The 18936-nt window shown below is 36.8% G+C and overlaps 5 protein-coding genes, 1 long non-coding RNA gene and 1 pseudogene across 12 annotated transcripts; 4 read left to right on the top strand and 3 right to left on the bottom strand.

Annotated features, from left to right (window-relative positions):
• Positions 1-37: 37 nt before the first annotated feature.
• Positions 38-2621, bottom strand: FAH1 (fatty acid hydroxylase 1). The gene is made up of 7 exons (NM_129030.2): positions 2398-2621; positions 1462-1527; positions 1217-1309; positions 912-1108; positions 673-778; positions 449-595; positions 38-346 (listed from the first exon to the last, which is right to left on the bottom strand). Exons 2-7 carry the CDS (start codon positions 1510-1512, stop codon positions 227-229), a joined length of 714 nt encoding a protein of 237 aa, NP_181023.1. The 5' UTR covers positions 1513-1527; positions 2398-2621; the 3' UTR covers positions 38-226.
• Positions 717-933, top strand: AT2G08680. Its single transcript, NR_140388.1, has one exon. It is a non-coding gene; the product is annotated as an other RNA (long non-coding RNA).
• On the top strand, positions 2212-3617 carry AT2G34760 (annotated as a pseudogene). The gene has a single exon.
• A 266-nt stretch (positions 3618-3883) lies between these two features.
• AT2G34750 (RNA polymerase I specific transcription initiation factor RRN3 protein) lies at positions 3884-8071 on the top strand. The gene is made up of 16 exons (NM_179905.4): positions 3884-4152; positions 4435-4624; positions 4746-4835; positions 4928-4999; positions 5104-5175; positions 5262-5498; positions 5590-5700; positions 5788-5892; positions 6010-6135; positions 6244-6312; positions 6424-6530; positions 6634-6717; positions 6828-6915; positions 7097-7210; positions 7304-7488; positions 7587-8071. The coding sequence occupies exons 2-16, from the start codon at positions 4496-4498 to the stop codon at positions 7837-7839; spliced, it is 1842 nt and encodes a 613-aa protein (NP_850236.1). The 5' UTR covers positions 3884-4152; positions 4435-4495; the 3' UTR covers positions 7840-8071.
• On the bottom strand, positions 7983-9878 carry AT2G34740 (protein phosphatase 2C family protein; the record flags this gene model as incomplete). 3 transcript variants are annotated; one of them, NM_129028.4, is made up of 7 exons in its annotated part: positions 7983-8132; positions 8215-8369; positions 8470-8746; positions 8830-9156; positions 9227-9274; positions 9376-9420; positions 9541-9604. In NM_129028.4, 7 exons carry the CDS (start codon positions 9556-9558, stop codon positions 7983-7985), a joined length of 1020 nt encoding a protein of 339 aa, NP_181021.4. The 3 variants fall into 3 exon arrangements, with proteins under 3 accessions (NP_181021.4, NP_001189678.1, NP_001324085.1); NM_001202749.1 differs by adding an exon at positions 9802-9878 and having other exon boundaries at positions 8017-8369; positions 9541-9588; NM_001336526.1 differs by lacking the exons at positions 7983-8132; positions 9541-9604 and having other exon boundaries at positions 8149-8369; positions 9376-9426.
• Positions 9879-10653: 775 nt separating this feature from the next.
• AT2G34730 (myosin heavy chain-like protein) lies at positions 10654-14131 on the bottom strand. Of its 2 annotated transcripts, NM_001202748.1 has the most exons (6): positions 13871-13931; positions 11495-13719; positions 11286-11386; positions 11147-11193; positions 11000-11080; positions 10665-10910 (listed from the first exon to the last, which is right to left on the bottom strand). In NM_001202748.1, exons 2-6 carry the CDS (start codon positions 13675-13677, stop codon positions 10845-10847), a joined length of 2478 nt encoding a protein of 825 aa, NP_001189677.1. In that variant the 5' UTR covers positions 13678-13719; positions 13871-13931; the 3' UTR covers positions 10665-10844. The 2 variants fall into 2 exon arrangements, with proteins under 2 accessions (NP_181020.2, NP_001189677.1); NM_129027.6 differs by lacking the exon at positions 11147-11193 and having other exon boundaries at positions 10654-10910; positions 11000-11101; positions 11260-11386; positions 13871-14131.
• Positions 14132-16578: 2447 nt separating this feature from the next.
• NF-YA4 (nuclear factor Y, subunit A4) lies at positions 16579-18582 on the top strand. Of its 3 annotated transcripts, NM_179904.5 has the most exons (6): positions 16579-16724; positions 16987-17060; positions 17153-17268; positions 17654-17737; positions 17826-17990; positions 18067-18582. In NM_179904.5, the coding sequence occupies exons 2-6, from the start codon at positions 17033-17035 to the stop codon at positions 18268-18270; spliced, it is 597 nt and encodes a 198-aa protein (NP_850235.1). In that variant the 5' UTR covers positions 16579-16724; positions 16987-17032; the 3' UTR covers positions 18271-18582. The 3 variants fall into 3 exon arrangements, with proteins under 3 accessions (NP_850235.1, NP_001323828.1, NP_001323827.1); NM_001336524.1 differs by having other exon boundaries at positions 17153-17737; NM_001336525.1 differs by lacking the exons at positions 16579-16724; positions 16987-17060; positions 17153-17268 and having other exon boundaries at positions 17396-17737; positions 18067-18521.
• Positions 18583-18936: the final 354 nt, after the last annotated feature.

Here is an 18936-nt window from a genome sequence, read left to right as displayed (position 1 = left end):
TATATATGGCCAAAGTCAAGACACAGATGTTCATGTTAGTAGATTTTTTATTGCTTTCGCAGAAAAATATTATATTAGGATTGTGAAGTATTGATTTACAAACTACAAAAGACAGTGATCCAAATGAAACCTCAGATTAAACATCTCAAAATTCAGAAGGATGATTAATAACTTAAGATTAAATTAAATGTATTACAAACATCTTTTTAGTTTTTGCCTTTTACTACTATTGCTCTTTTCTGGGGGCTTTTGTGGTGGGAAGTGTCCCAAAGACTATGTCCCATAACGACGAAGTTATACCAAATCCTTTGTCCTGAATCCTGAAGTGATGATTCAAATGGTACTTCTGCAGAATCATAAGAAAAAACATAACAAATAAGCTCTCTTTATGCAATCCGGATACAAAAGAAAAGAAAGTCCCAGGTTTTGAGACTTGACATTGTTTTACCTTGAGATTTTTGGTCACTGGTCTAGTAGGTTGGGCATGGTGAAGGTAATAATGAGTGACATCGTACATCACATATCCGAGCATGCCTCCACCAAACAATGCAGGTGCGGTTGAAGGAGTTGAGATAGCCTTCGCAATGTTCCAGAACTAGGACACAAGAAAAGAAAACGGTTTAGGGTTGGCGCTGAAAACATGTAGAATGGTGGGTTAATGTAGATAAATACCGGAAAGCATAAAATCGCTGTTGCAGTAGGAGGAAAGACGAGCCGAAGGTGGTCCATCGGGTGCTTATGATGGCATCCGTGAATAAGATAGTGTGCAGTGTTTCCCCTGGAGTGGTTTCACAAAATCATTAGCATCTGACCGAAGTCATGTTTCCAGGAATTTGTCTGTTTGAGGAGGATTCATAGGAGAGTACTGTCTCTATGAAATGTAACACAGAGAGAGGGAGAAAGTGACTAACCAGTAACTCTTCGTTTTTATGTGGAAAACGAACCGGTGAAGAACGTATTCAAAAAATGTCCAGATGAATATTCCCATGACAACAATTGGGACGATTTCTGGAAGTGAACATCCCATACTTACTGACCTTGATATGCACCAGACTACAACTGGCAACCAAATGACAGGAACTGCCCACCAAACTGTAAGTGTCAAGAACTGTTTCATTGCAAATACGTCAGAGAATGGAGATCAGAGTCTCATTGACATTGCTTATTATTGATATTGGAAATTGAGAATGAGAAAAGATGAAAATAAAATATATACCTCCCAAAAGTCACTCTGAAAAAACCGAGGGCCTTCCTTGGTCGCGATAGGTTGGTGAACCCATTCCTCATAATCTTCTCCAAGATGACCAACCTGTAAAACATCCAAAGCAATGGCAGGAGGGGTTAAAGAGAGAGCGTTACTTTGATTAGCTCTAAGAAAGAAACGAAGACAATCTTGGGTGACTATGGTCTCAAGGAAAATGTTGACATAAACTATTTAAAACCCTGGGAAACAGTAATTACCTGAAATACAAGGGGCTTTTTAAGATCCACAGTGAATCCCTGAGCAACCATTTTGCAGACCTTTTACTGATTTTGAAAAAAAATGAAACAGACGATCAAGAGAAGAATATGATCCAACTATGTCTATATTGATCAGAAACGCATAGTAACAAACACCAGAGGTCCTTTTCAACAGGTCGTATAGGTAAATTTACAGATCCTCTTCACTATCATAACCAGATTAGAGGCCTGAATCTTAAGCATTACTTCTTAAATGACTAAGAAAACGACAGGGGTCTACTGTTTGGCAAGATAACCAACCTAATTGCTCTTAATATTAATACCAAACTCACTTATCCAATTATATATACTCGATAAATTAGTCCCAAAAATCGAAATTCCTAGCACAAAAAGCAAGTATTAGATGAAAGAAAAATACTAATCATTTAAAAACATAGAATGTATGAACAGAGCTCCCTCTCACTCATTTCCCTCCAGGACCCACCACCAAATATATATACAAGTAAACTACCCAAATAAATCAACTCACAAGTTAACATCAAGGAAACAAAAAAACACACAGTTCCTAATTGAGTTGAGACACATAATCTATTAAAGAGAAAAATGGCTTAACCAAAAGTTCTTTTCAATTGAATCATTCACTATTGTTGCAGTGAGAAACAATGAGGCTCAAAAAATAAATTCACATGTTTTCGAGACACCTTCCTTTCTAGCAACAATTGAGCATTTTTTATTTAGCCTTCAATAACAATGCGTAAACAAAGTTTTAAGATAGTTATGATTCGTTTTTTGAGAGTCAATAACAAAAATTATCCGATCTAAACCACTAAACATCAAATCAATGGAAATCTCAATGTTTCCAGAAAAATGAAATCTATCTAGAGAGGAAAGGAAACAAATACGGATTCAAGAGAATAGATTCGAATAGAAACGAACCTGATGGATCTCAGCGACTCGAGACGGAAGAGAGAATCGCCGAGATTGTGAATGAATCGCCCCGGCCCTGTTTTGGAGGTTTGCGTTGGTGTGTGTGTGAGAATTAGATAGAGAAAACAAGGTCGGTGTAATATATCTTCTAGATGGAATCTGGACCGTTGATTGTGAGAGATGCCTTAGATCTCGGAGGCCAACGAATCGTCAATATATTCAAAAAAAACAACGGCTGTGCCAGGTTGTTGCTCTTTTGGCTCTCTTCATACATTAGCTGTTCATAGCCTCGTCTTGTCACTTGTCGTCGCACTTATAGGATTCCCAATTTTGTACGTTGCCACAAATAAACAACATTACACTATATATATTACAAATTCAACTTATATGGAAAAGAAAAAAAATACTAGGATACTCATACACTGTGTGGACGATTACATTTTAGACTTCGAATTATTGGTCTTCTGCCAACAATGTCAAAAGATTTTATTGACTGCTTTAATCATTTTCCATAGAGCAATGAGAAAGTCAAGGATTAAAGTCGGTCTCTTCTTGAGTAAATATTAAATTCGAAGATTGTGGCAGCTAGATAATAATCATACTTTCGATTTTCTTATTGAGTAAAATAAAATTTGTAAATGATTAATTCATTATGCTTATTTTTAGGATTTTGATGCGGCCTCTTATGATGTAGAATCATTCACTACCAGTACACGTGACCAGTGTCAAGCATAGTGTTTGATTATAATTATTTTATTTGCTTTAGTACTATAGAATGTTTCTTTAATGCTTAAAATCCACGATTAATATAGCTCACTCGACGACGCTGGTGTGATGACAATTGATTAGTCTTTGTCTTTTATGTCTAACTTAGAGATTTGACAACGGAGCTTAAATAGTCAGCATAATGAAACAGAAGATAGAAATGAAAGTAGTAGTGATACGGTTAATCAAATGTTTGGTTAGCACTTTTTCCAGAAAAATGGGTTGGTTCCATTTCACAAATGTAAAAGAAGTAAGATATTGGTTATATCAGCCTGATGTTGAGATAAGCTTTCTTGCATTGGTACACAGAAGAAGGAATGGACGAGATGGAGTTTAATGAAGCAGAGAGTAACATGAACGATCTTGTGGCTGAGTATCAGCAATATCAAGATGCTACAGCTGATGAAGAGGAGTATAAAGAGGAGATGGATGAAGATGCTGACCTCGATGCTTGAGATTTTTAGATCTTTAAATGGAGTTGTTTTCTTTTCGTATCCGCTGGCTTTGATTGCTCTTTTGTCTGTTGTTTTGGGTGTAAAAATTGTAATGAGAAACTAATTTGTATGTGTGTTGGCCCTAATCTTTTCTCGTTTTGGTTTATATATATCTGGTTTGGTCTTATTTAGTTATGGTTATGTGAGCAATCAAAGTAGACCAATTAACCAAAAATAATGTCTATAGTTCACTTACTTAAATTAAGTAAAAATTTGTGTTTGTCACACGACAGAAACATAGAAAACAAAATTTGATGTAATGACGACAATAGTGAAGAAAAAAAAAGATGGAATTAAAGAAATAGGAAAAAGTAAGTGTGAACCCTAAACGTCTCCTATTATTTATCGATTATCGCCGTCTTTCATCAGAATCTGCTCCTTCTCTATTTTTCTTCTCCAAGAAAAAACCATAGCGAAGGAGTAAAAAACGAAGGCCGGAATTATCAGAACGGGACAGTGACAAGGGTTTCCCTGAGCTGACGGACCCTTTCAATTATTCATCCTCGTGAGTTCTCTCACCGTCGTATTTTGTGTCTTTATACTAGTTTTCTCTTGTAAAATCTGTAATCAATGGAGATTTTACTTGGTTACATCGATTCTTATAGCTCTCCTTTCCCTATTTTCGCAGCTGATAGTCTATATAGCTTCAATACTTAACATTTAGTCTAAATTCAGAGACTTTTCCAGATATTGTTTCTAGTGAGTTTAAATTGAGTGTTTATGGTGTCTTGAGTATAAGTTAATGTTGAAAGTTTTGAGATTTCTTAATACTTCTCTTGTCCATCAGGAAAGTTCCACACTTTCGGCAACTTGAAGTAGCAGCACGATTTACATTAAGTCCAGAGAGGATGGGAGCAGTAGAGCTTATGAGTGATCCATCGAGCTTATGCACAGTCGAGAACTATGTGGACAACGTTGATTTATCTGATACGCAATTGGTGCAGACCGTGAGAAAGGCTCTTACATCTGTCAAAACTGTGAGTGTTGTGCAAGTTTTGCTTCTTCCTCTGCTTATGTGTTTACAGTTATATATATTTGATGCTATATTATCTGTTATGCTTCTTGATACTAGTTTTATTAATTCTTTGCTAATGACAGGGGGACTCAGACCTTTATAGTGAGATGGTTGGAGTTATGGCACGGGACATCAAAGAATTTAAGGATCCTGATGTAGTGGCGCAGCTTGAGGTGTGATCTATTCTTTGTATGGCAATCAATTCTTTCTTATTTGTTCTTTTTCTGTTTGCTAAAGTGTTTTCATTTTTCAATTGAACTGGCAGACAGTCTTGAAAGCTCTATCAGGCGCTGTGGCTTGCATAGATGTCCTTCACCATCAAAAGCTTCTTTCTGCGGTAAGTTTCTATTGCACGAGCTTACAATTGCTTCCAATTTAAATAGTTTTAAGATGGATCCTCCCAAATCTTACCCTGGATTTCATCCCAATTGTTATGTCTAGCTTTTTCGAATGAAATTGTGGGACCACAGACCTGATGTCATGGATGCATTGGTGAACCTTGTCATATCACTGGTACACAACTCAACATTTACCCGCCTATTGTTATTAGTCTAGATGAAGAGCTAGACCATTTAACTTTTGCCTTTTTTCCATCGCAGGCTGTCACTAGTGGAAAGTATTTAGACTCTTGTCTGAATATGCTCGTAAGCAACTTCGTTCCACCTCCTTGGGTAGTGAATAACCTTTCGCACTCCCGTATACTAAACAAGAAGATAGACGTTCTTTCTCGGGTGCATGCAGCGCTTCTGAAAATCTCTATTTTGGTTCCTCTTACTCCCTCAAGATTAGTGCCAATGCTCTTCCAGCAAATGCCCAAGATGCACAAAAAGGACCATGTGAGTCTTTCTTTTTGGTAAATTTTGGACAATTTAGTTGTAAGCTCATACTGGCGATAAACTCATACGAAACTATCTTACCGCCTTGCAGTCGATAGTGATATATGTGGAGAGCTTATTAAAATTGGAGAATAGCTCAATAGGGCAAGTTGGTGGCAGCATGATTCTTGGTATGGTGATGGAGAGGCTGCGAGATTTGGATGTAAGTAGACAGAATATGCTTATACAATTGAGGTCAGTAAGTAATGTGGTATTGGTGAGTGAATGATATGCTGGTGTATCCTTGTAGTTAGAGATTGAATGGGATGATATTCCACAAGATGACTCTAGTAGAGGAATGTTTGATATGGAACTTGAAGATGCAGCTGAAGGCACTATGAATGATGGAGACGAGGTAGACTTTATGTTTATGTTTCCTTTTGGTATCAGTTAAAAGTTGCTAGATAACAAGTTAGTTGGAACATTCTTTTTGCTGAACTACGAAAGTTTGGACTTGATTTATCTATTGCAGCTTCCAGTGGGACCTCTAAAGCAGGATACATCAGATGGAAGTATAGTCTCTAAGTTGTTGGACAAATTGATGGTCGTAGCTTTTGAGCATCTTGAATCCTGTCAAAATGATGGTCGTTTGGATCAGGTATGGCACCAAATGGGACCTCATTGACATATGCATCTATACTTTCCTTAATGATGGACTCGAGAATCTTCTTAGCACTTCTGATTTTTTTTAATTATTTTGGCGTAGGTGTTTGAAAGCCTCTTCAAGTCATTTGAAAACTTCATTCTGAACACATACAAATCAAAATTCACCCAGGTAGTCCATATAGCTATCATATTTTGCATAATTATGTACATATTCTTCTAGACTCTAGCATGGTCGACATGAAATGTCTCGGTTTATACTCACTTTCTATATCATCTGCAGTTTCTGATATTCTATGCCTGCTCACTGGATCCTGAAAATTGTGGTGTGAAATTTGCTAGTAAGCTAGTGGAGATTTTTCTCTCCAGCAACAAGCATGTAGCTACTAGGCAAGCATCCCTTCGGTTTAAATTTTCTCGTTCGCTGCATGATATGTTCTGTCATTGTTCTAATCACAAACTTGGTTGTGCTTTTGTCTCTCCCCCTTAACAGAATGAGTGCGGTGGCTTATCTTGCTAGCTTCTTGGCTCGTGGAAAGTTTTTGCCTGTTTCCTTTGTGGCTAGCATGTTGAAAAGGTGGAAGCGATTTCTACAAAATGTCACCTCAAACATAATCATTTTATCTGATTGAAGCTTCAGTTTGTTGTAACTTGTAACATTGTTTTTGTTGTGTCCAAAAATTTTAGGTTGATAGATGAGTGTGTGGGTTACTGCAGAACTTGCAATGATGATACTAGGCCTGAAGCACATCAGATTTTCTTCTCCGGATGTCAGGTATATATAGCATTCAAGCCCAGGCCCCTGCTGTCACAAAATTCTACAATCACTCTGTTGCTATTTCATCCTCGAAAATATTTTTTTTACCTGTCCTTGAGAGTTTTAAGTTTCAAAGAGTCATTCCAAAATGTAGTTACATTATTTTAAACTGTCATTTGAATCTGTTCTGTGACCACAGGCAATCATGTATGTGCTCTGCTTCAGGATGAGATCCATCTTGGATGTTCCTCGCTTTCGGTCCCAGCTTACACCATTGGAGTCAATATTAATGCACAAACTAAACCCATTGATGGTGAGTTATCTTTTCGTCACATAAGGTCAACTGTTATATGGAAGTGTGCCAATGTATCAAATGCATGATAAGCGAATTCTGCTTTGAGAATAGGTATGCCTTCCATCGGTAGTTGCGGAGTTCCTTAGACAAGCTAAAGAAGGTGGTCTGTTCATCGTCTCAGACTCGTTCATTTTCGATGACCTACTTGAGTCTGAGCTTTCCCGTGCTTTTGGCGGGTTTGAGAGGCTGGATACATTCTTCCCATTTGACCCTTGCTTGCTAAAATCCTCAAACAGGTTCATCTCTATCTTTAAACCATTGCACCGATTCTTTTACAGGAATCTTAATTGAAAGTCTTGACTCTGTTTCTGCATTTTCTTGGGTGATGTTGTAGCTTTATCTCCCCAAATTTCATCTACTGGTCAATGGTCAAAGCGACCTATGACGAAGATGATGATGATAATGATGCTGAGGTGATCGTGAATGGAGATGAGGACAGTGACGAAGATGACGAGGCTGATCTTGATTACGCCCTGAACAAGATGTCCATAACGCCTAAGCACTCTTTCAAGAACAAGATGGAAAGAGACAGACTTTTAAGAATGCCTTCCAGGATCAGACCGTCAACGAGTCCTGAATCCTTGTGATTCTACTATACACATTTTTGTAGCAATATGTAACAGTGATTCGACTGAGAACATATTATTGTATGAAACAATGTTTGTTTTCCTTTCAAAAAACTGCTTAATATGTGGTTCACCTAATGAAACATTAAAGATACTTGAATCATTTAATCGATCCATTGAAGGAAAGAAACAACAACACAAGAGATATCATCTTTACTTCCTCTAGCCAAGGCTTTATCAATTAGCATTTTCGCAGCTTCTTCTGCATTCCCTCTCTTTTTGATTTGATCCCAAACCTCGTCGTTCGACATCACCTGACAAAGAAACCAATCAAGATTTAGTCCTATCTTTGGGTGCACCAATTAATAACGTCCCATGGCATTCATATGTAGAAACCTTCCAGAGTCCATCGCTAGCCAAGATCAAGAACTTTGTGTCATCGTGGATCTCGGCAATCTCTATGTTCGGGATCACACTTATATGCTCTTTAAGGCCTCCGTCTCCAAACGCACGCGTCATCGCTAGTTGTCCATCCACTCTCGGAACATTGCCTAATCATTATAAGTAACATGGGTTTATTGGCTTTGCCTTGGAAGTCCGAAATAGATCATTTTCTCTTTTCTTCTTAGTAAAAGATACAAAAGAAGGGACCTGGCTTTTGGGAGACAAAGCCGCCTTTGCTCTTGACAAGATCTCTCTCTTTGTCAGGTTCGTGATCAACCGTAATTTGTTTGACTACATCACTTTCACGACACAAGATTGCTCTTGAATCTCCAACGTTTGCAACCACAATTTTCTTCCCATCAATTACTATAGCCGTCACAGCCGTGGAGCCACCTCGTGGACCAACCACGTTTTGAAGAATGTAGTCGTCCGTAGATTTATACGCTCTTTTGATTGCCTTCTTAGGGTTTCTCCAAAAATCCGGCTTCATGAAACAACAACAACAAAGTCTTTAAATTCTGTGAGAAATTCTTGAGAGGGGAATGAGTGAGTTTTTGTTTCTAAAACCTGACTCAAGATGTTATCAAAGAGATGGTTCTGCAGATAATCCGCAACATCACTGCCTGAGTGGCCGTCGAATATAGCGTATAACCCAAGATTGTGGCCTTTAACGGTTTTGGTGTCAGCCACGATGAAGTCTTCCATGCCATGACCCATTTGGCCTTTCACTAGATGGTATCCATGATCAAATTCACGTCTACAATATCTTCCATTTTCCTCCTCATCGTCATCATTATCATCAACATCATGATCATGATCACAACCATCATCAATAACAACAACATTATCATCATGAGGTATTTCTTCTTCTACACGTAAGTAATCCTCTCCTTCCTGGTTTGATTCATCAAGTCAAAGATCATAGATAGATAGATAGATCACAAAAGATGAAGAGATGGGGTACCTTGAGTTTCACTGCATTCTTGACATCTCCACTAGCTGATCTTCGCTTCTGAGTAAAGAAGAGAGTTTAGACCATAATGTTTTACGTAAATACAAGTTATACTTCACTATAACACCTTATTTTGATGGTTCAAATCAATCATTGATTACCTTGATTGCATGCACAAGTATATCCTCGGGTCTATGAGTTGAGTTCTGCAAGTAAGTATCAATAAACTAAATTACGAACTAACCAAAATAAACTTAGTTTGTTTGAACCACAAAAAAGTCACGAGACATAATTCTAGTATTGAAGAAAAAAGCCAAAGAAAGAACCTTGATGGTCTTCTTCATTATATTGCTTGATATGAGTTTTTCCTTGTGCTGTCTTAGACAAAGACTGAAGAAGAAGGATCATGAAATGTTTGGAGCTCTTAAATCATTACTATTGCAAGCTTATTGGAGCGGTGCTATGATGCTGTCATCGACACGTCAGCTCCACAAATCACGCCTTCAATATGCCAACACATGTCTGCGGCCGCAACCTGTGTCCTCTGTCTAGGAGATTTTACGGCGGGCGATTCGGTTTATCTAAACCGTCCCGAACATTTGGTGAATCAAAACCGTACCAAGCAAGACTAAGTTAGACCATCATTATTGATGGTTGCTTAGTCTAGTCTTAGGTTAGTTCTTAAGAATATATATATAATTGATTTTGAAAATTTTGATGTTAAGAGTTTAGTTAAGAGATTGAAATTTTAGTAATATGCAATTGTGGAAACTTAGCTTGAAGTTCTTAAGAAGAAAAAAAAATATTTAAAAAAAAAATATTTTAATTTTAAAAAACTTAATAATTATTACAACTTATATACATACATGACATTACAAAACACACAAATTTTGATAGTTTAACATAGATGATTAACAAATTGAAAGGCTTATCATTCATAAAGACTAACCAAAATCTTGTTTTCAATGCCTTATGGGCATATAACTTTTTAAAAAAGAAATGGTTGATAGTTTAACATAGATGATATAAAAAATAAGAACAAAATGGTTTACTTATTGACATTTCTAATTCATTTGTGAGATTGAAATTTGAATTGATTTTTTGCTCCTTCAATATTTAATATTTATCATTCAGCCAATCAACAATAGACACTTGTCTAACTCTTAACCCTTAGTTTTGATGCTCTTATGAAGAGATTCACCGAGAAATGTTGTTTCATTCTCAAGAGAGATGTTCCCCATGTCAAGTTCTAGTATCTTCAAAACTTGCTTGGTTTTATGAATCTTTTGGTTTAAACAAGGAATCAGATAATCAAATTCGCGAATCTCCTTTACCACAATGATCTAACCAGTAACGATTTTGGATCACTTGCAGTAAATTTGGTAGATCAGATTCAAGTTCAATATGTTTGAATTTAGTCATAACTCATAAGATGTTGTTTCTCACGTCTGTATGTAACCCAACTGTATTCTAAGATTGAAAGATCCGGTGATCAAACATTCAGTTGATGACAGTACATTTATCAAAACCTACCTACTGAACAAAACTAAACATCAACAGCATTAAATAAGCCTGAGAGATCTGTACAGAAAGAAACAGAAATAAACTAGTGTGAAAGAGATCCGACTTATCAACCCGATGGTCTCTTTGATTCTCCGCTAAGTTCTCTCCGGACAAGCCTCAAAATCTCAATGATCTGCAAAGTAATCAGTATGGTCTCATCATTAAAATCAATCTCAAAATGGAAAGAAAAATGAAATATGTGTAGACCGAGATCGTGCTTACGCCAGGGTAATGCTTTAGGATTGGAGAGTAATGATCGAGAGCGATATATATTTTCTCAAGAAGATCCAAAAGAGTTTCAACCTCATCTCCAAGAAGATCAACCTGTTAACAACAACCATCTAAACATCACTTTTTAAATCCAATAACAGTTAATTCTTCTACTAAATAAGGGTAAGGACACAATTCGCAAACGCCTGTTAATGTAACAAGCTTATAAAAATAAAATACGAATTCGATGGATAGGGGCAATCATGTCTTACCTCAGCCTCAGCCTTCTTGAGGTCACAACACTTCTTCTCCAGCCGTTGCTTGTACGTAGATGCTTTCCCCTTGACTTCATTGATCTGATGTGACAGATCACTCAGTTGACTCTGCATGTTTTTCAACCTAAGATCCAAGAAAGTTATCATACAATTATTATCTTCATGCTGTTGAACCAAGGGATAAATACTTGTATTTCCATGTATAAAGGTAGAGAAAGAAAAAAAAAAGTACCTAGAATTCGTTTTTTGCGTCTTTTCTGCTATCAAACCCTCTAGAATGTCGAACCCTTTTATCAATTGAGGAGGAACGACTAAGTCCAGAGACACAAGTTGCTTCTTAAGTGTCTCTTTCTCTGCTTTTGTCTCTGATAACTTTTCCTCGGTTTTCCTTTTTTCATCTTTCATTTCCTTCAAACTCTCTCTTGCTAGTTCCAACTCTTCTCTCAAGCTGGATATCTTCGTCTCATAACCTTTTACTTTCTCTAACTCGCGTGCCGAAACAACGCTCAGTGCTTCTATCTTATCCTGAATTTCTGTTTCTTGCCGTTCCACCTGAGATTGCAGATCGTTAATCTGTTGAGAGACTACCTCAATTTTCTTTCTCTCTGTAGCCAAGTTATTCTCAGCTGTTTGGACTAAATTCTCCTTCTCCTTAACAAGACAACCCAGCCTATGAATCTCCTCTTTCAGTCTTTCCTTGTCAACCATCTCTGATCTTAGAGTACCTTCTTTTTCTGTTACATGCAAGTTCAACTCAACAATTTTCTTATGAGCTTCCTTCACGGCTTCTTTATATATGACTGAACAACACTCTTCCATCATGACGGACTTGACACAAGAGTCTTCAAAATCCTCCTTGCTTTTACGAGCTTCTTTCCTCGCAAGATCTTCCAATAACAATTCATATGCTTCTCTCAACATACTATGCTCTAAATCTGTCTCCTGTTTTGTACATTTAATCTGGCCCACAAACTCCGTCACAAAACACCCATAAACATCTTCGTAAATAGAAGCTTCATTACGAGAATCCTCAACATCTGTTTCGAGCTTTCGAATCAACTCTTGATGATCTGCCTCAGCCTGAGAGAGCTGTGACATCTTCTCAGCAGCGTCTGAAAGTGAATCTTTCAGTTGACGATTTTCCAGAAGAAGAGAATCCAGTTGGCGCTTTAAACCAGCATCATTCTTGCCTTCAGACACAAACTTTTCATCTTCCATCAAAATTTTATCCAATTTAGAGATGACAAATGGGATCTTCTTTTTCAGCGCCCCTAGCTCCTTATCCTTCCCCACAAAAGAAAAAGAACCCCTTTCCGTTAAATTCAGATACTTGCGCTTAAAGGTAAAGCATTGCTCTGTCAACTCTTGTATTTTATAATCATGGTCTCTTTTCATTTTATTCATCTCGATCTTAAAGTGATTGATCATCTCATCAGGAGACATGTGTCTTAAGGTCTCGTTATGCTCAGGTATTAAGCCAGTAGAACTCTCTTCATGCTTACCATTTTCCCAAACTGAAGAAACTGAATTAAGGCTTCCTGACATCTTGCGGTGTAATTGCTCCACTCTTTTCCGATCCCCTACCTCTCCTGCCTCGTCCCCGTTTTCATGATCCAAAAACGATTTACGAATCGCCTCTAGTTCCTGGCGCAGACCAGTAATCTCTTTGATATTTCCAAGTATGAGACTTCTATTACCACCAAATTCAGCTTTTTGGTCCAACAATCTCTGTTCATACTCATCCTTGAGACTCCGAAGAACACTAGTAACCACTGCAGACTCAATTTCTTTTTGAAAATCATGCTCCTGCTGCCACGAGGAGGGAAGTTCCATATCATTCTTCCGCTTCAACACAGTCTCTAGAATGCTCTTCAAAGAATCAAGCATTTTATCGACAGTTTTGGACCTGGTCTCATGCGGACTGCTGTCTAAACCCAATGAATCATCCACAGTGGCACCTGATCCATTGATGTGAATATACTCTCTCAAATTGGTGAGTTCTTCAACGAGCATCAACAACTGTTTCCTCGCTTTCTTTTTAAGACTGCTCGAAGATCCTTGAGTAAGTTCATCATGAATCAAACGGGACTCAGAGGATTCATTCTCTTCAGAACCAACATGGTACAGAAGCAAAGTCTCCCTAATCTTTGACAATTCAAGATCTTTCTGAGCTATCTTCTCAGCAGCATCAGACTCAATAGCAGTTACCATTCCCCTTATAATCGAATCACTCACCACTCGTGAGATAGTTAACCTATCATTTATGTCCTCCCAGTAAGAATCTAAATCCTCAAGAAAATCAACATCCGGATTCTCGTTCTCTTTAAGAACACCATTAACCTGGAGTGATGATGATAAAGTGTCATCATGAAACTCTAAACTACCATTCTCAGACTTCACGACCTCTTCCTCCATAAGGTTATTAACTAATTCCACCACTCTTTTCTCACAATAACCCTGTGAGAGAAACAACAGTGTTCAATAAAAATCAAAACTTTACAACAAAATTTACTCCTTAATTAAGCTATCCCAGCTAATGAATTGAGATTACAAATCCTATAAGAAAACTCTAACGACCATGACCAAATAAAAGGAGAAGCAAACTTACAAGTCGAGGTAAAGTGACGAATTGACCTTAAGAAGAGCTAATCACAGCGTCGATTTCAAGGATGAGACTTTCTTCTTGTTCTTGCAGAGTTTTAGGGTTTCCAAAGAAAACGCATAGTAAAGGGAGAGAAAGTTTAAGAGGCGCTACGCTACACCTGAGCGGAGCGGGAGACTCGAGAACAAAGCTTATGCCCAGCTCCTTTACCCTTGAATTTACGATATTACCCCTATTAATTTTGTCTTTTGTCATTATACCTTTTTGAGAAAATACAATGTACATGTGTATGTATATTATGTGTTTGGCTCTATCTTAAACTATATCATTATTTCGGCTAACATTTGTTGACGAGACTTATTTTTTCATGCAAAGATGTTCACATTTATATATAATATAAGTAGCCTGTTCAAATGGGTCAAGCTCAATCCAACAAATTCAGTTTTTCATGGATTTATTTATTGTTTTCTGGGTTGGAAAGAGCTTATTCATTCGTTAATTTTAGTTCAATACTTCAATTCATTAGGGTTATTCATACTTATATGACTAAAATAAGGGAATTATAATATTTCTTTTATGGATATACTAGAATGTGTTGCTAAGACAATAATAATTGGAAAGAATTCATTGAGTTGATCTCATAATCATTAAGGTTTCTACCTAATTCAAAATCATTGTTTAGTCCAATCCAACTAATCCGATGATTAAATTAATCCGGATTCTTTTTAAAGAACTAATAAAAGATCGGAGCCTCTGTTTTAGAAGTCTTAACTTTTTGGTCTATTACTTTTCATAGCTTTATTCTTCGGTCAAGATGTCATTCTTGGAACAAGAAAAATGTTTATATGACTAATATGGTTGTGACATTCGATTAATTAATTATAGATTTCGGATGACATTTTAATTTTTTAGTATTTCTATTCTAGATATATTTTTGGTAATAAAGCTAGATTTGACAATATGATTGATGTTAAATTTAAGATTTATATGACAACTATAACAAGAGGTATTTCTAAATCTAAGTTTTACTTAATTTTTCTCTATAATCTATTTGAATCAATATACTTTTGAACACCCCTTCGATAAAAATTAGTATATTTATCTTCACAATTATAAAAGAATCTCATCCTTATCTTTCTATCAAATTTATGAATTTGGTCTCATCTCTATCTTTTTCTTTTGCTTTTACTTTGTGTAAGTGGTATTTTTTTTTTTTTTTTGTATCATGGATTAAACTAGATTATGACGGTTTGATCTTGATGGTTGGGGTTTAAGTCTTATTAACTAAAATCGTTCTTTTGAGGCGATCTTTGTAGGAAAAACCAAACTAGGATAGATTTGTGCTCAAATGAACTAACATAGAAATCTAAAACTGAAAATAAGAGACCTCATTAAGCTTATTGCACAAAACAAAAGTATGAGGGGAAAAGATTTAGATTGTCCCCAAGAATAGAATGACTTTAGTTTTGATTTCAAAGAAGGGGATAGACTATGGAGTTAAGTGACAACTCTCTACGTTAGTCTCACTGTTCTCACTACATGATTATATATAAGAGACTACTTGCTCATCTACTTAACCTAATTACATGAACTTGTGTTGGGTTTTTCCAATATCATGAACTTATAATCTTTGGTTTTGTTAGGAATGCTCTTTTAATCTCAGTGCTAAATTATGCTTGATATTTATAACTTTTTTTTTTTTTTTTTATATTTATAACTTTATACGTGCTGACATGCACTTGAGGACTTTGAGGTGTCGAATCAAGAATCATGATGATAAGGAGTTTAGGGATGAAAGCAGACTATATAATCGTATAGGTGATTAAGTAAGCATGGTTATTTAATGACTGCTCAGTCACTTCATTTACTTGTGTATTAATCATGTTTACTAGTTAGTTTTCGTCCATTTCCAAACGCTAATTTGTTGTTCAATGACTGCTCACTCACTTCATTTACGTTAAACGTTTCTTACTTGTCGAATGCATACTTACTTGATTTTGACCTATAGTTACTTGTCGAATACTGTGACCTCGTATAAGTGATCAAAGGCGTTACAACTTTTGGTGGTCTTTTACACATAAGTGATAGTTTTCAATTATTTTTCGAGTCAAAGCAATTAGCAAATACTTTTTTAGGAAAGTTTTTTTTTTCTTTTTTTTTTTTTGGGCAAAATTTTTAGGAAACTTATAAATAATAAGTTACTTATTATGGAATCATGTACTGTTTTTTTCTGAAGTCACTCATCACTCGTTCGTTTAAGTAGGTTTTGTTTTGTCACTGAACCGAAGTCAAACCAATCTAAATACCAAAGCTGGTTTAATGTCTCTGAAATTCGAACAAAACCAAAAGCGAACGGAATCTTCGGTTTCGATACCGACGCTTCTTTGATGACTCACAACGAAAGATATATTTGAGGGCAACGGGCACAAGTAGGGTCAGGCAAAACTAGTGGAGTTGAACAATCGATAACATATTCGGGCAGCTTTTCAGATCTGCCCGTCTTTTCCTACAATCTCGATCGTTGTTTCGACACTTGTCCTCATTGTATTAGCCTCCTTTTCACTGTTGCACATCGTGTCGTTTACCACTCCTACACATTTTCGTGGTTCTGAGTTGACCTATCACTACAGTGTGAGTGGAAAACATGAAAACGGCACGATGTTAATGAATATTAGAGAAGGACGGAGGCTATGAACTGAAAAAACGACATGGTGTGTCCCTCTTGGGTCTAGCCGTTTAGGCCTCTGTTAGTCATTTCGTCTCTTCCTTAGTTAGAACAAAAAAGGAGAGACCTTTAACAATTTTCTGAGGGTAAGATCCAGAGATTGATTGAATCAGCTTACTATTTTATATAATTCAGGTAAATTCTTATGTTTCTTTCCCTCCAGATTTTGAAAGTTTCTAGCTTTTGTTGTTCTGTATCTACTCGTTTCCGGGAAAATGCTTTTGCTATGTATGTTGAGATGTGATAGTAGAGGTTAAGATTGGTTTTTCTCTGTTCTGGGTTTGCTTTAGATTCTAGGGTTGTGATTGAATTCTGATTTTGGGGTTTTGGTTTAGTGAATTCCGATTCTCAAACTCTTGGCTTTGGTACTGACTTTTGTGCTTTGTTGTTGTTTCAGTTTGTTGTTCCTCAGACTTGTAACTAGGACAGTCTTCTCATGAATCATGACTTCTTCAGTACATGAGCTCTCTGGTTTTGTCTCTCTTTCTGACCATTTTCATTATGCTCTCGTTTTATTGTTGTATCTTCCTAACTGATTCTTGGTGGTATGTTTTGCTGGTCAGATAACAATGAAAGTCATGCGAAGAAAGAACGTCCAGATTCCCAAACCCGACCACAGGTTCCTTCAGGACGAAGTTCGGAATCTATTGATACAAACTCTGTCTACTCAGAGCCCATGGTAATTTCTCTCAGCCAAAATCTCAACTATTTGTGCAGGCTACATTCAATGAGTGATCTTTATTTCGATTATATGATATTTGGTTTAGTTTCTGTGTGATCTTGCTCTCGGTTATAATATGTTTGCTTGTGATTCTCTTTTTCAATGCTAAAAGTTTTGTTTTGATGCTTACAATGCCAAAACTTGGTTGTTTGAGATAATTCAAGCAAGAAAGTCCCGGGATCATCGCCTTTCTGCAGTTTTAGACTTCGTACGAATGTAAACTTTGATTGCTTTGAAAATCAGTCTTGAGATGCAGTGTAATGATAATGTTGATTCCAAGTAATGCTAAACTTTTTAACCTGAGATGATACGGTTTTTGTTTTTGTGTGTGTTGGTATTGAAGGCACATGGATTATACCCGTATCCAGATCCTTACTACAGAAGCGTCTTTGCACAGCAAGCGTATCTTCCACATCCCTATCCTGGGGTATGTATTATTTATTACTCAGCCCCAACGTCTCCGGTTTGGAATATTTAGAAAAGCTTTTGTTTTATTTTTAAAGTTTTTTTTTCAGGTCCAATTGCAGTTAATGGGAATGCAGCAGCCAGGAGTTCCATTGCAATGTGATGCAGTCGAGGAACCTGTTTTTGTTAACGCAAAGCAATACCATGGTATACTCAGGCGCAGGCAATCCCGGGCAAAACTTGAGGCACGAAATAGAGCCATCAAAGCAAAAAAGGTAAAATCCTGGCGGGCAAGTGCTGTAATTTGTTTGGTAGAATCCTTCCCAATAAGTTGTAATTTCTTGTTTTCAGCCATACATGCATGAATCTCGGCATTTACATGCGATAAGACGGCCAAGAGGATGTGGTGGCCGGTTTCTCAATGCCAAGAAGGAAAATGGAGACCACAAGGAGGAGGAGGAGGCAACCTCTGATGAGAACACTTCAGAAGCAAGTTCCAGCCTCAGGTCCGAGAAATTAGCTATGGCTACTTCTGGTCCTAATGGTAGATCTTGAGGAAGGTTTCTGCACAACCACAAGTTTAGTTTCTATTTTGGGTGGATGTTCTCAGGGCATCATCGTCTTTAGTGTTTTTGGATACGCTGTGTACAGGTTATTTGCTAGGGTAAACTTTGTTTTAGCGATTAGAAATAAAACTAAGCAAAGAAATGAAAAGTGTGATTGGAAGTATTGTTGTACCAAATTGATATTCTTTGCCAATGAACTCATGTTTTGGAAAGTAAATTAATGTTCTTAGCTTTGTTTGCTATGATTTTGAGGATAACTAACACTGATGATAACTACCACTGTGGATTAGTCCATTGTTAGACTAGACTGTTTATTGGTATTCTTCTATATATATGAAATGCATTCTACAGGATCGGATTTGACGTTGTAATTTAGGAGACAAGTAAAACAAGAATTCTTCCGATCTCATAATGTGGTCAATCACTAGGCTCGTTTTCATTTTTAATGAACACATTGCATGCATATCCGACCATATGCTCTTCCGATGATACATTTTGAATGACACGACATACATTATTTTACAATCACAATTCTCTTTTTATACGAGGTATTGTTTCTTTTCTCGACTTGTAGCTCTGTTTTAGTTTTGTCAAGTCTTTAGACCTGTTTACACCATTTTATTATTATCTTCTTTACCACATATAAACTTAGCCT

This window comes from Arabidopsis thaliana, chromosome 2, assembly GCF_000001735.4.
Source record: "Arabidopsis thaliana chromosome 2, partial sequence".
NCBI classification, from domain to species: Eukaryota; Viridiplantae; Streptophyta; class Magnoliopsida; order Brassicales; family Brassicaceae; genus Arabidopsis; species Arabidopsis thaliana.
This window is presented reverse-complemented; position numbering and strand designations above follow the sequence as displayed.